Here is a 16,633-nt window from a genome sequence, read left to right on the forward strand (position 1 = left end):
GATATCTGCACCGCTCACATCCTTTTATTTAGCTTTGGTGTACTGCCCACCATCTGAGGACATTCAATTGTCACTCCATCGTCTTGATAAAATATGCTCAAAATTCTCTTCTAAAAATTTAATCATTTCGGCAGACTTAAATGCGAAGTCTAACTTTTGGCACAGTATGATTATTGATCCAAGAGGTTTGGCCTTAGAAGATTTCAAATTATCATTCAATTTCTGCGTTCAAAATATATCTGGTAAACCTTTCACTTTTTCCACATCGAACGGAGAATCTAACAAATGTAACTTTAACATCTGCTAAAATGGAGGAAATGATCACGGACTGGGATGTAATCCCAGGACTAATAAATAGCGATCATCAAGCTATTATTTTTGGTATATTACCTAAACAGCATCGTATTGAAGTACAACCAAACGATCTTAGACGTTTTGCTATGAAGACAATAAAGTGGGAAAAATTCAAGGAGTACCTTAATACCATTCTAACACAGGAAGTTCAAAATAGCTTAAATTCTATGACGGCACTTGAATATGTTAATTTTATACAGACTCATCTTTTCCTCGCAATGCATCAGTCTGCCAAAAGAAAACAATCCAAAAAAGTTTTAGTTCCGTATTGGACCCCCGAGCTGATCTGTTTGTGGACCCAAGTTTTCCAAGCGAGAAGGAACTATCAAAGGAACAGACACTTATCAAATGAGGTTGTACAGAACTATAAATAAACATATAGTAATCTTAGGAAAAGATACCACAAGGAAATTGGCAACTCTAATGTAATTGTTGGCAGAACTTGGTGAAGGAAATAGGAAACACGGAACTGTGGGGTTTAATATACCGTTTTAAGAAGAAATAAAATGATTGCTGGAGATGTGTATATAACACTGTCTTGGTACAAGGTCAGGAAACTCATGACTGGGAGACGACAATTGAATCTATTGTCTCTAATCTTTTTCCTAAAGATATCCCTGAACTTGACACACTGGAACAACAGGAGATAAGGCAAAATAATGAAATATATCATGGTCCTACGGACATTGAACCGTTCACTCTTTTGGATCTTGGACCTGCTATTGGTAAACTAAATAGTAAGAAATGTCCCGGCACAGATCTGATTGAGAACCTTATTATAGAATTTTTTGATCTTTACCCACAGATCTTATTAAATCTTATGAATAAATGGCTATGAATCATATGAATAAATTCCTAGGTAGTGAAAAGTGGCTCTGTTAAAGGTCCTTCATAAGTCAGGGAAACCAACATCGAATCCTCCTGCTTATAGACCTATCTCGCTGCTGGCGGACTTAGGAACACTATTTGAGAGACTTTTAGCCCAAAGACTTCAAAAAATGCTAGAAGAAAAACAACACTGTTCTAAATTTCAGTTTGGTTTTAAAAAGGGAAAATCAACTGAGGAAGCAATGACAACTCTGACTTCTTTTGGACAACATTATTCATCCAAATATGTTCTGGCCGTGTTTGTGGACTTCGAGGTGCTTTCGACTCGTTGTGGTGGGAGAGCGCCTTGAGGTCTGCAAATTGCGATGATTATGTTTACAAAGTCTTACGGTCTTATTTTTGTGAACGTACAGTCAAGGTTAGTGCTAAGCATCTTGCTTATAATTCTCAGGTTTCCAGAGGATTCCCCCAGGGGTCGGTGTTGTGGCCTCTCCTCTGGAATGCAGTCCTGGATCAATGGCTCTTGAGAACGCATCACAATGTATTCAAAATTGCTTATGCAGATGACCTGGTGGTGGCTGTCGAAGGAAGGTCAAGAAAAATCCTTGAAGAGAAGATGCAACCTATTATCGATGATTTGTTATCCGGCCAATACTAACAAACTGAAAATTTCTCAAAGCAAGACAAACTTTATGAATTTCGGAAAACATTTAATTATAACAGACCTCCTAGGATCCTGCTCAGTAATAGACAGATACCTTATGCACCTCAGACCAAATATCTAGGTGTTCTATTAGATGATAGGATGAGTTTCCAGCCGCATGTCTGAAATTTAAAGAACAAAATTCGGAATTTTACTGCATCGTGGTCAGGATCCCCAGGAAAGATTGGGGCCTGACTAAGAAAACTTTATTATTATACTATAAAACAATTTTCCTGCTTGTGGTATCCTATGCAGCTAGTGTTTGGTACCAAAACATTATCAAAGTAAAGATGAAAACTAAGTTAATTTCTTTGCAGAGAGTATTACTGACGATACTTACTATTCCTAAACTACTTCAAACAATACCCTACAAGTCTTAGGAGGAGTGATGCCCTTAGATCTATACATTACATATCGTGGAATGCTGCACAAACTAAAGAAGGGCCTTTCGATTACTGTGCATAGCATAACATCTGATCATGCAGATGATATAAAACACGAAAAGGTTAGAATTTGGAGAGAGCTAACAGGAATATGGCAACAAAGATGGGATTTAGAGTCAATATGGCCTAACCACAAAGAGATATATTCAACAAGCTGATTACTTAGCATCTCCAGGTATAAAATTATGGTTCACTCCTAAAATGTATACCTCCTATTTGTTAACGGGGCATGCCTCTTTGAGGGCTAAGCTTTTTGAGCGTGGTTTAGAGCCGGACCCGTTTTGTAATTGTCGCGGTTTTGAGACCTGGGAACATGTTCTCCTGCATTGCCCAGAGTATGTACGATTCAGCCGCATACTATTGAGTCTGGTTCCAGAATTATCGGAGGAGAATGTCAGTGTTCTTATGGATAATGCTGGCAATTTCAGAGCATTGCAAGACTTCGCTTCTAATGTCTTTAGAAAGCGACTTCAACTGAGGGCTTCAGCTGCTCAGGGAACTTGAAAAAAGGGGGAGGGGAGGGGGGGAAGAAGGAAAAGAAAAAACGATCCCATATGATTCTTTTTTCTTTTTCTTATTTAAAAATTATTTATTATTATTTTTATTTAATTATTTATTATTATTTTTATTTAATTATTTATTATTATTTTTATTTAATTATTTATTATTTATTTTTATTTATTTATTATTATTTTTTTGCTGGCTCCCAGGTATGGGCAATCTGGGAGAGGGATTGATGGCACCCATCGGTATTGCATTACCTCCGGTGGGTGCAAGTTTTGTGCAAAAAAAAAAGCACATGCAGATGATAACAACAAAAGTCACCACTCCTAACACCAAATTTCCAACCCTTTTTCAGGCTCACTATATAGAGTTTCTGTACGATCACAGAGGACAAGGTGGAGATGGGCATCTGCCTATGAGCCATCCCGATACCGGAACACACACATGTACACCTTTAGGATGGATATATTGAGAATGTATATAAAATTGTATATAAATCTTGTATAAATCATGTATATAAATTAATTGTATATTTATCTTGGAATTGTACATAAACTTTGTGTGTGTGTGTGTGTGTGTGTGTGTGTGTGTGTGTGTGTGTGTGTGTGTGTGTGTGTGTGTGTGTGTGTGTGTGTGTGTGTGTGTGTGTGTGTGTGTGTGAATAAATGAAAAAAAATGAATGAAATCTTCTTACGGATGTATTTCAAGTGTGCCTGGAAGGAGAGTTGGGTCCAGTATTACTCCCAGGTATCTAAGTTCCTTGGAAAGTCGTAGTGTGACACCACCAATCTTAATCTGTGGGGGGTCTCCTATAATATAGGGCACCCTTGAGGAGAATTGAGTCCGTTTTGGTTGCAGAGATCCTAAGAAAGTGGATACTGGTCCACTCCTGTAGGATTTTAAGAGCACGATTTGCCTTTCTTTCTTCACATTATTATTGTTAACAGCTACAAAACAGCAATCAAACGTGCCTGAGGGTGCAGCTACAAAGCATTATTACACAGGTTCAAAGCAGAAGCTTGGAGTATACATTTCCAAAGTAAAGCGAAACGAAAATGCACATAAAGAGAACACAAAACAGTAAATTGAAATCTACAGATAAAAATAAATAAATAAATAAAAATAGGACGTATCAGTCAGATTTAAGTGAACAGGTAGGAGTAAGGCATTTCTTCACACACATTACACGATCAGAGTCTTAGAACTTGCAAGAAGAGTCAATTTTAAAGTTCAGGTAACAGAATAGGTTAGCAATTTCCGTTGCCTCTTGAAGTGTCCAGGGGTGTTAAATATCTCCAGATTTGATTTGTTGATTGATCCTGCAGTCCTGTTATAGAAGTTGTAGTATCCACAATTTGTTCTCGCATAGGATGGTTTCTTAAAGCTCTTGTCGATGCGTTGAAATTTATTTGTGAGACGAGATTAGGGCAATTCAGGGTGCCATTTAACAGCTGGTTAAAAAGGAGTAAGTCGGCTTTATCTCTTCTTTCTTCCAGCGTTTCAAGTCCAAAGAATACACACATTTCTCATTGTATTCAAGGCCGCTTTTAAAGCAAGCGTACTGTATTGCTCTTTTTTGAATTTTTTCAGTTTCTAATTTTTGGTAATCTTCATGTGGGGACCAGACCTGTGAGGAAAATTCTAGGGCTGGCCTAACAGATGAAAAATTCGAATTGATTGAAGGCTCGGTTAATTCTTTTCAGGAAACAGTTTTTTGCTAGCTCCCTTCACAATGTTTGAGACATAGACAGCGAAGGAAAATGATTCTTTAATAAAGATACCTAAATTTTTGGCTGTACTAACTTTTTTGATTGCCTTGTTGTTGATACAATAAGAAAAATTAAGTTTTTTTTTCTTGCGTGCATTAGCAAATCACATCAGCTCACACTTATTTTCATTGATTACCATTTTGTTCTCCTTCAGCCACTGAATAACTCGTTGAAGAACTTCGTTTAGGAAGATGCAGTCATTGGTACTGCGAATTCCTTTATAAATTTTTGTCGTCTGCAAATATGTTGATTTTGATTTGGTAGTTTCCAAGGATACTTGGCAGGTCGTTAATGTAGATAAGAAATAATAGCGGGCTAAGGAATTGAAAATTGGTGTCCTGTGGGACACCAGTTTCAGGCTTGAAAGGATACGAGATTTTACCTTTAAATGTCACGGACATTTCTCTACCTTCCAAGTAGTTTGCAGTCCAGTTGACTACCTTGCCATAGGCTTTGCGTAAATCAAGGTAGAAGGAGTCGACTTGTTTTCCTTCGCCAAGCGTCTGGGATCTATTCGAGACAAACGAAATCATATCTGTGTATGTGGAACGACCCTTCATAAATCTGTGAGAGTAATCTGACAAATTAAGTTTCTTAACGTTAAATAGCTGCTTCATTACAATGGATTCAAGTCCTTTGAGAATGCATTTAATTGACTACTGTTCTGTAGTTGTTGGATGAGTATGGGTCCCCTGTTTTTGTAAAGACGGGTAACAGAGGCTTTTTTCAGTTTAGCTGGATAGATTCCACTCTTAAAGAACAATTTTATTAAGTGAAGTGATGGCTTTACGTGTGGTTCCACATGTTTTCCATAAAACAGTAGGGATACCTTGTGAGGTCCTTTTTCATACTATGGATTGTACTCAACAATTCTGCTTGGTTGATTTCAAATACTGTTAGTGTATCAATGTAGTTGAGAGGAAAAGTTTCGTTACCTTCCATCCCGTCATCTGCTGTATCTGTTTTGTAAATTTCTTCAAAGCTGCTAGCAAGGTAGTCTGCCTCAGACAAAGATGACAAATCATTGGGAATATCTAGCTTGTTTACAGCCGCATTTTGATTTTTTTTGTCGTGAAATAGCTGAATATATGCTTCATATCTTTTGCCTCAAAGACTCACCTTTCGACGAAGTCCAAGTATTTGATGTAGTCCTGTTTTAATGTCATCTTAACCTGTCTTCTTAAGGAAGAATATTGTAAAGGCATATTTCCTTATTTGTCTTAAACATACTATGCATTTTTCGTTTTTTTGCCAGTAGGAAGTTTAGTTCCCTAGAGAACTAGTGTGGGTAATTTGGATCAGGAGCACTACAGCATGGAACAAGGTTGTTGTAACTTCGTTAATGATTTGGTAAAAGCATTCCACTTCTTTTTGAGAATCATTGATTTTTAATAGTAATTCCCAATTACAGTTTTTAAATGCATAATTCATATCAGGCCATTTCACTTTATTGAAATTGTGCTTCTGTTTTCGTTCTAAATCCGTATATTTAACTGATCACTTCTTGATGGAAAAAGCCACGGGAATATTTGTTTGTTGTTTGTTATTTTGGTTTTTAGGAGCATTAGCAACTAAGGCAATATTGCTCCCGGGATATGCGGTGGTCATTCCCTGACCTTTCCGCACCCTCCGTATTTCGTGGTCACGGGCTCGAACCCCGGTCTAATCAAGAAGCGTGTGCTACGCACTGCTGCTCCTCCTCACTTGGCTACGGAGGCGCCGCACGGGAATGTGATCTGATTTGAAAATATTAGTTGGCCAAAAGACCACCAAAGGAAAGTTAGTGAAGATTAAATCCAAGTAGTTGTCATTTATAGTTGGAAATTCACAGATCTGATTCAGATTTAAAGAGAATTTTTTTGAAATATTCTTAAATATCTTTATTGCAGGCAGTGATTGGTTACATGATTTCCTGATGCAATAATACCCACAACAGCGACAATGCTAGGGGTTTAACATTAAATAACTAATACAAGAAAAATTACTTAAAACAATATATTATTATTATCATCAGCCATTTTCAATCCACTGCAGGATGAAGGCCTCTCCAGCAACTTTCCAGTTCCTTCTGTTTTGAGCACTGGACATCCATTTACTACCCACAAACTCATGAATTTCATCTATCCATCTCCGCCTTTGTCTTCCAGGTTTTCTTCTAGCTCCTCTTGGATACCATTCTGTTATTTTCTTAGTCCATCTGTCATCATGTCTTCGAGCTATGTGTCCTGCCCAAGACCATTTTAGTTCTTTAGTTTTGATAAGAATGTCCTTTACTTGAGTTTGTTGCCTAATCCATGTGTTTCTCTTCTTATCTAACAGTCTGATTCCCAATATGATTCGTTCCATTCTTCGCTGTGTAGTTCTCAGCTTATCTTCCATTCTTTTGGTGAGTGCCCAAGTTTCACTTCCATAAGTCATGGTGGGGAGTATACATTGGTTCATTATTTTACGTTTCAGACAAACTGGGATATTGCTCTTCACTATGTGACTATATTTCCTGAATGTTATCCATCCAAAATTTATTCTTCTCTTGACTTCCAGCCATTTATCATTATTACAGCTAATAACTTGTCCCAGATAAGTATATGACTCCACCTTTTCAATTACTGCTCCTTCAATCATTATTTCCCTTTCTGTGGCATACTTGTTCATCATTACTTTTGTTTTAGCCATATTCATCTTTAATCCAAAATCCTTACTAGCTGTGCATAACTGATTAAGATTTTCCTCTAATTCTTTGGGATCGTGGCTTATGACCACAATGTCGTCTGCAAATCGTAAATGGTTTAGGTACTCTCCGTTCACATTGACTCCTTTCTGCGACCAGTCTAATCTTCTGAAAGCTTCCTCAAGGGCAGCAGTAAACAGCTTCGGAGATATTGTGTTTCCTTGTCGAACTCCTTTCTCAATTTTAAATTTGCTACTGTCTTTGTCTAGTCTAATAAAGGAGGTAGCACTCTCGTATATTTTCTTCAAAATCATAATATATGGGGTATCAATGCCTTGTCTTTCCAGTGCCCGAAACATTGCCTTATGCTGTATGGAGTCAAATGCCTTTTCATAATCCACAAATGCCAGGCATAATGGTGTTTTATATTCATTTGCTTTCCTCCATTAGCTGTGATATTACGTGAAGGTGATCCATAGTTGAGAATCCTGTCCTAAAGCCAGCTTGCTCTTTTGGTTGATTCTCATCAAGTATTCTTTCTAATCTGTTAATAATGACCCGTGAACAACTTGTAGATGTGGGATAACAAGCTGATTGGTCTATAATTTCCAATTTCTGATTTATCTCCTTTCTTATGCAACAAAACTATGATTGCATTATTCCACTGCTTAGGCGTCACACCTTTTCTAATGCACTTTGTGAAGAGCCTTGCCAGTTTTTGTGTTATGTCTCTTCCTCCCAATTTTAACAACTCTACAGTAACTTCATCTTCCCCCGGGGCTTTCCGATTCTTCATTTTCTTCAATGCATATTCTACCTCATCAGGAAGAATATTGGGTATGTCGTATGTGTTGCTACTTTGCAATCCATCTTCCCCACTGCTGGCATCATTCCCCTGCTCCTTGTATAATTCTCTATAGTAGTCTTCTGCTATTTGAATTATGCCTTCTCTGCTGTTTATAAGTACACCATCGCTATTCTTCAGTTTCAGTATCATTTGTCTTTCTGTATTACTGCTCATGGCTGCTGATTTAAATCCTTTGTTTTCCCTTAATGCTTGTTCTACTTTTCTTGTGTTAAATCTTCTTATGTCCTCTCTGAGTCTCTTTCTAATGGCTTTGCATAACTCAGTATACTCAATTTTCTCCCTGTCAGTGTTTTTCTTGTTTTTCATTTGTCGTCTTCAGTTCATCATGACAAGTGTTTCTTGACTAATTTTTTCTTCTTTGGATTTCTTTTTCCCTATAGGTTTCTTGGGCTTTATCACTTTCAAAAAGTTCTAATATTTCTCGTCGATATTGTGGTCCTCAGCAGTCTGCAGAAGCTCATACTTGTTCTTAAGTTACGGTACATACTGCTCTTTCTCCTCTTCTGTTATCTCAAAGACCTTTGTATTATTTACTCGAGTCAGTTTTTTCCTTTCCTTTCCTACATCTATATCAAGGGTACATCTTACCATTCTGTGATCACTTCCAACATTTACCTTATTCAGGACGGTAACATCATTCACAATATATCTTCTGTTAGTGAGGATGAAGTCGATTTCATTAGTAGTTAATCCATTTGGACTCTTCCATGTCCACTTTCTGTTCACCATTTTCTTGAAAAAAGTGTTCATTACTGACAGTCCTTGAGATTCTGCAAATTCCACAAGTCTTTCACCTCTTTCATTTCTTTCACCAATTCCAAAATTTCCTATAGTTCCCCTTTCTGCGCTGTTTTGTCTTTTTCCAACCTTAGCATTGAAGTCCCCCATAATAATAGTGTAGTGGGTTTTCTGCTCATCTAGAAGACTCTCAATTTCGGTGTACATTTCTTCAACCTCTTCATCATCATGGCTCGATGTTGATGCATAAATCATTATAATCTTTAGCTTGTATCTCTTAGAAATCTTGAGTATTAGTCTTGACACTCTTGGTTATGTACTTTTGAATTCCAAAATGTCGTTTTTAAAATCTTTATGGACCAGAAACCCAACTCCACCTTCACTCCTTTCACTGTTTCCATTGGTGTACAGCAGATTTCCACTTGATAAACTTATAAGTGATTCATTTCTTCTTCTTGTTTCAGCCAAACCGATGATATCCCAATTCACATTTTCTAATTCCTTTTCCAGCTCTAATATCCTGTCTTCACCGATGAGTGTTCTTACGTTATAACAGGCCAAGTTCAATTTCCGTGCATGGCAGCCTGGTCGTACCCAGAGATTCTTAGCACCCTCTGCTTCCACTCCAATTCTCTCGCTGCCGTAAGAGGGAAAGTGAAAGCTGCTGGGGACTGAGGGCCATTTGTTTCGTCGTGCTTTCATATTGCTGGAGGGTTTGGTCTTTTCCTCTTCACGCTGACCAGGCGTCTTGAAGGGAACCACTCTACACGTTCGTTGCCACCTATGTGACGTAACATGGCTTACCATCGAGAAGGTGTGCTTGAATGGATTTTAGGGAGGCAGGCCAACCGGACTTCTCCTAAATCTTCTGTAATAGAGAGATATTGGATCCATCAGTGTTTTAGGCTGAGTGTCTGATAACACACAGGATACCTGTTCCCCTCTAAGCCCCTAAAACAATATATTAGGACATAAAACAATATATTAGGACATAAAACGTATAATTACATATTTTACATATAAAATTAATATTAACATGTGAAATGAAGACAAATGAAAAGCGATGAAAAGACGATGGCAGTCACTCGGTTGAAGACGAAAGCTGGTCCCTGATGATGCGGTACGATTTGTCCTCTATGATCTTTTTGTAGTCAACATCTATCTCCTGGACGTTGTGGAGCATCTCCACGGGCAGGAATCTATCCCCTATTCTGAGCCTCCACGCCACAGACTGCAGAGAGGGGAGGGCTCTTAAGGGTTTCGGGGGGATCCTCCAATTGCACATCTGGCGTATTAACTTCACCCGCTATCATTTTAATTGACACAAGCAAGCGGAGGGCAAATATCCGTTTGGAGACTTTTCTGTAATTTAGAAGTTGGGTGATATCTGAAGTATGTGTGAGTGTTGGCAGATTATGCTTGAAGAGGACCCACCGAAGAAGCCAGTACTCTTCAGATGCAATGGTTTTTAGCGTGGTTTTCGTTGCCAACGCCGAGATTTCTGACCCGTAGGTGATGGCTGGCTGCAGAAACCGGTATATGTATTGCAGCGTGTACTCAGGTTCTGTGACATGAAGGAGGTGTTGTTTGGCAAGCCATCTTGCTCTGCAGACCTTGTTGTGAATGTCTGCAACATGGTGTTTGAAACTGAGTTTAGAGTCGAATATAACGCCGAGATCTTTGTGCTTGATAATTGGGGTGATGGGGGTTCCGTGGATTTTCAAGTTTAGTTGCGTTGGGTTTGATTTGAGGGAAAATACCATTTGTGCAGATTTTTTTGAATTTATCTTAAGAGAAAACTGTGCAAGTATGTAATCAGATTCTTAAGGCTGTTGATAATGGTTTCAGGAACTGAATCAGGTCGGGCGGTCCCGTTGATTCGATAGAGGAGCTTCAAGTCGTCTGCATAACTGATAAATTCTGTTTGCTGGCACAGGAATGGGTGGATGGCAGCCGTAAAGCGGAGTCCTGAGAGAACTCCGCCCTGGGGTACACCTACACAAACTTTCCTTGTGAAATATTTTTTATTCACAGTCAAGTGAAGGACCCTGGTCGTAAATAGCGACTTCAAGAATGCCAGTATATTGCCTTTTATCTGGTATCCATCCTCACAAAATTGCAGGAGGGGCTGAATGTCTATGCTGTCGAATGCAGACTGGATGTCCAGATAAACAATTGCCATCTCAGCCCTATCTTGTAGAGCCCAACATAACTATGCTGTCGAATGCAGACTGGATGTCCAGATAAACAATTGCCATCTCAGCCCTATCTTGTAGAGCCCCCAGAATGGTGTTCGTGGTTTGCAGTAGGTTGGTAATGATGAACCTGCGTTTCAAGGCATAGTGAATATATGGTGATTCATATGGCAGAACCCGGTTGGTTAGTATGGGAAGAAGGCACTTCTCCATGACTTTGAGGAGACATGAGGCTTTCATTATTGGCCTGAATTGTGAAATTGATATCGCTCCTTGTGTTTTGGGAATTTGTCGGACAATATATTGATTCCAGGCTGTTGGGAAACTTTGCGTTGTGAGGATTCCATTGAAGATACTTAGGAGTGCATCAATGATGAAAACACTAACTCTCTTAAGAATGAATTGTGGGACCCCATCATATCCAGTGCAAGACGTTGGTGGGATATCATTAATGGCCTGGATAAGCTCTCTTTTTGTAATGATGATGGAAGCGAGGACATCTCGCTGACAACTGTTGTAAATGCTCTTAAGGTCTGACGCTGAGTTTGGCTTAAATCTTGTGATGTAGTCTAGCCATTCAATTGGATTAAGTGTCCAGACATTAGTTCGATTGGCATTACATCCATTGTAGGCATGTAGCATTTTAAAGTCTCTTAAAACAATTAAATGGGCCATTCCCAGATGTTCGTCAATCAAGAATTTGGTCGCTACTGTTCTTAAATTCCATCATAAGTTATCTACAGGTGGTAGAAGGTAGGCAAGCATAATATAGCAGATATAAGGGCCACTGCCCAGTTGGAGGAAAATATCTTCAATGTTAACGAAGAGTGATTTTTGAGATAGGAATCTCTTTTTGGCAAAAGATCATGAGCCCACCGCCTCTGTTATCCAGTATATCCCTATGATTAACAACAAAGCCCGGTGGGACCAATTCACTGTCCTTAACATCCTGAGTGAGCCATGTTTCCACTAAAAAGTAGATGTTGTAGTCTTCTTGTAATATAAGGGAATAAGTGTCTTTGTAGTTGGTATTGTTTAGACATTTGATGTTGTAGTCTTCTTGTAATGTAAGGGAATAAGTGTCTTTGTAGTTTGTATTGTTTAGACATTGCACGTTTCGATAATAACATATCAAATTATTTTGTAAATTATTTTTATTTTGCCGCACTGGAATCCTATTTTCCTGTATTTTCTTGATTGTCTGTAGTTACTTTTTATTTCCGTTTTCAATATTCGTAAGTGAGAACGGGTTTATTGATTTTGTCCTTGTACTTAACATTCTTGCTAAAAGGCAATATCAGTGTTCTTTCCGTCCAGTTATTAGTGTCCAGAATTCTTGCTTCATTATCCTCACTATATGAAACTTTAAAGGATATATCTCGGCATAACTATGCTTTGTCTGTGCCTTGGCTGTATAGGTTTCTTTTGTGTGTGCATCAATATTTTCCTTATATTTATTTATATTCTTTGAGATCTGAGTCTTATTTCGGTGAGTTACACTTTCCAACCAACGCCCTTTGTTTTTATTGGTTTTTCATGTTTCTAAGGTTGAGTGTTCAGCCTGTGTTTCTCTTAATTGAACTGGTCCTTTCTCGTCTCTCTTCTTCCGTTTTGCACCTAATGTTAGTCCATCCTCTGTTTAGTTATGCTCATAAAGTTTCACCCCTGATTCCGGGGTTTGAGTGCTTGCATCCCCCCCCCCCCGGTATTTAAGGCAGATTCATTAGACATTTCTGGATCACAAATGCTCGAGCTTTCTATATTCTCATTCGCATAACCAGGAAATTTTTGTCTGGTGCTGTAGCGATGTGGAGAACTAAGTTCGTCATGTTGGAGGTGATTCCGTTACTGCCATTTATAAATGTGCATCCTTTTCCTGTAACTTCACAGTGTTAGGTTTTAGAGGTGGATTTCCTGGAATTGCGGCCTCCGTAGCCGAGTGGTCAAGAGCGGGAGTGCAGTAGCACATGCTCTTTGAGTAGACCGGGGTTCAAGCGCCTGACTGCTGAATACGGTCGATTTGCCAACCCGCACTGGACCAGCGTGGCAGATTATGGTCCATTTCCCTCAGCATGAATTGTTGAGGAGGCTTCCATCCTGCAGCGGGTTGATAATGGCTGCACTTTACTTTTTTTACTTTTTACTTTTCCTGGAATTGTTGTAGGTGAGTCAAGAACGCCTTCTTTTTTGTAGTATGTGTGGATATATCCCTATTGTACTGAGGCACGTTAGAAATTGCCGGAATAATGCTGTTTTTGTTGTTCTCTCTTAGTAATTCCAAAGGTATTTGAAAAGAGCCGATAATCGGTGGATCGTTAGCATCATTAGAAATTTTGCCGTTGCCCACGAGTGACATTTCTTGACCTTTTAAAGCCAGGTTCTCTGCTATTTAACGGCACCTTGCGTTGTTCGGCAGGATTTGCGATTTTGAAACAATTCTACTCGGGCGAGCAACGAATTGTATCATCGATGTCAGTGTGATCACTCGATGCAGCTTTCGGGGTCTCTCCCGAGTTGTAGTTTGTTGGTAGTTCCGTGTGTTGTCTTGTAGTGTTGGTTATCAAATTCGTTAATTCAAGATTGCGCTTTTTACAATTGGAAAGTTCATGTAGCACACCTTGCAACTTTTCGTATAGCGTGTCTTACCCATTTTCCAAAGAGTTTTGAAAAATAAATATCTCGGACCATTTGTCGTATAATCCGCTAATCTTGTTTGCAAGATATTGTCCCTGTGACTGTAGGTCTCTCTTGAGCTCTGTAAAGTCAGTGACGAAAGCGAGAAACTCCAGTTCGATATTTAAGTTGAACCCTGGCTTTGGTACATCAGTCAGCATCTAGTACGGCAATGAGAAGGAGTTGTGCATGCCATTTGAGAATGCAGGGTAGGTATCAAGTTGAGTCTCGTTAATAGACATTTCTTGATCTTCTTTACTACTTGTGTTATCTTGCGCGAGGTTGCAAATAATACATCTAAAGCATGCCTTATTTCCGTCACCGACAACCATTTTTTTTAGTAATATTTAATTTTTCCAGCTGGATTCTGCTGTTTGCCTCATCAGGATGAGGTCGTCTATAAGGCTTGTGAAGACGCCTCTCCAATATCGGTATTTAAGAATTTATCCAAGACGTTCCATAACGTGGGTCCTAAAACGGAGCTTTGAGGACAGCCTCTGTTGATTTTTCTGGTGAGTATTTTATATGGAGCATTCACCATGATGAGTCTACTGGAGAGGTAGCTTTGAATTACTCCATAGAGGTTACCTGGCATCCCAGTCCCCTGGAGCTAGGAGGTGGTAAACGTCAGAGTGCCTGGCACATGGCTGACTGGACCCAGGCTATCCCAGCAGAACATCGCCCAAAGCATGACACCGCCGCCACCGGCTTGTTTTCGTCCCACGGTGCATCCGGGCGCCATCACTTCACCCGGCCGTCCACATGGTGCAACAGGAAACGTGATTCATCCGACCAGACGACCTTCTTCCAATGACTCAAAGTCCAGTTTCAATTCTCGCGTGCCCATTGTAGGCGCTGTCGTCGGTGAACCGTGGTTAGCATTGACACTCGGAGCGGCTTGCGGCTACGCAGCCCCATTTTTAGCAGGGTTCGATGTATTGTGTGTTGTGACACATTATTCCCGTCACCAGCATTCCAATTACCGGCGAGTCGCGCCATAATCGCCCTTCTGTTGCCACATATCATCCTGGAGAGCCTTCTCTCACCTCGCGCATTGATGAGCCATAGTCTCCAACACCTCGCCGGCAGTTCGTGGGTTTCCCCTCCTCGGACCACTTTTGGCAGGTACTAACCACGGCTGACCTTAGGCAGCCCACCAGCCGTGCCGTTTCGAATATGCTCTGATCCAGTCGTCCGGTCATTACAATTTGGCCTTTGTCAAACTCGCTTAAGTCCGCTGCCTTTCCCATCTGAAGAGCAAGAGTAACAATGATTAACGGAGCTCAGTATCAGCTGTTTTTTATACCGTGTCCCATGTCCGCGCACGCGTCATAGTTCACCTGCGGATGCTTCGATTTGCATAACGACTCGCTGGTCATAATGTTTTGGCTCATCGGTGTATATATTGAGTGGGAAAACTAACGTTTTCATATTAGTGGCCGAGTGACCAAACGAGGGAACAATAGTACATGCGTTTCAGTTAACGATGGCTCAAACCATGTGACTGTAAAATACGGTGATGTTCTTTTATCTTGTGAACTGCTATGATCTTATACGTCGGTCCTTGAGTTGTTGTTTTCATCCGTTCAGTTGCAGCTGACTTTCGGAGACTTTATGGGAGAGCTGTTGAAGACTGGAAGTCTTCAACAGCTTCATCTTTCAATTCCTTTATGCACATGCTAGAATCGCTCTTGATGGTGTCGAGCCAGCGCGTTCTTTGCCGACCTCCTCTTGTTCCACTGACCTTTCCTAGCATTATCGATTTTTCCAAAGAATTAAATCGCATTACGTGACTGAAATAGATCCATCTTAGCTTGGTGATCTTGTCTTCCGATGATGTTTCTGACTTGATGCGATTCAAGACCTCTCTGTTCGTAACTTTCGCTATCCATGGAATGCGAAGCAGCTTTCTCCAGCACCAAAGCTCAAAAACTTCAATAGTTCTTCTGTCTGCTTTTTTCATTGTCCAGCTTTCACACCCGTAAGTTGTTATGGGAAACACTGTGGCATTAACCATTCTGATCTTCGTTGTAAGGCTGACGTCTTTGTCTTCCCAGATCTATTCCATGCTCATTATTGCGCTGTGTCCAAGTGAAATTCTTCTTTTAATTTCAGAGCCAGATCCTCTGCCTCGGTGGAACTTAGATCTAAGAAAGATGAATTCCTGAACAGATTCGACATCTTCATTGTAATTTTTAACTTCTCCTGTCCCGGCTGTTGTCATGCATTTTGTTTTCTTGATGTTATGCTGTAGTCCCGCTTTTTCACTCATCTTCAACCATTTAAATCAATTGTGTTAGATCTTCAGTTTCTGCTAGCAGAGTTGTATCATCTGCAAATCTTAAATTATTGATGTTTCTGCCGCCAATTTTCACTCCAATTTTTGACTCCAAGTTCAATTTCGTCTTAACTGATTCAATATGCAAATTAAATATAAATGGGGATAAGATACAGCCCTGTCGCACACCTTTTTTTCGATTTCAAACTAGTTTGTATCTCCAAATGTTGTTCTGACAGTTGCTTCATAGTTGGAGTACAATGATCTTATTAGTTCAATCAAGTGTGCCGGTAACCCCAATTCTACCAAAGCATTCCACAATTTTTCGTGTTCAATACAATCAAATGCTTTGATATAGTCGATGAAGCATATTTCTGAAATTCATGGGCTTTTTCCATGATACAACGGATGTTTGCGATGTGATCACGAGTGCCTCCTCCTTTGCGGAAACCAGCTTGACCATCAAGCAGCTCTCTTTCTATGATTCCAAGTACAATCAGAAAATTTATTTATTAGGAATTGTTCGATCCGAAGCTCAATATATTGCAATGCATGATCAGAGGTATCTGTAAAATGTATCTAGTTTTTGGTCGGTTTATCCACTTTATGGAC

General features: G+C 39.7%; 1 protein-coding gene across 1 annotated transcript; it reads right to left on the reverse strand.

The window, feature by feature from the left end:
* Positions 1-15,355: 15,355 nt before the first annotated feature.
* Positions 15,356-15,760, reverse strand: LOC150075138 (uncharacterized). The gene has a single exon (XM_090388376.1). It carries the CDS (start codon positions 15,758-15,760, stop codon positions 15,356-15,358), a length of 405 nt encoding a protein of 134 aa, XP_090244502.1.
* Between the last annotated feature and the right edge of the window lie 873 nt (positions 15,761-16,633).

The sequence above is a fragment of the Mastigoproctus giganteus genome, chromosome 14 (genome assembly GCF_048544385.1).
Source record: "Mastigoproctus giganteus isolate SK-2022 chromosome 14, ASM4854438v1, whole genome shotgun sequence".
Taxonomy (NCBI): domain Eukaryota; kingdom Metazoa; phylum Arthropoda; class Arachnida; order Uropygi; family Thelyphonidae; genus Mastigoproctus; species Mastigoproctus giganteus.

What these genes read in the sequence shown, in the direction of transcription:
- LOC150075138 (XM_090388376.1), bottom strand. Translation starts at nt 15,760, where the DNA reads ATGGTTAATGCCACAGTGTTTCCCATAACAACTTACGGGTGTGAAAGC.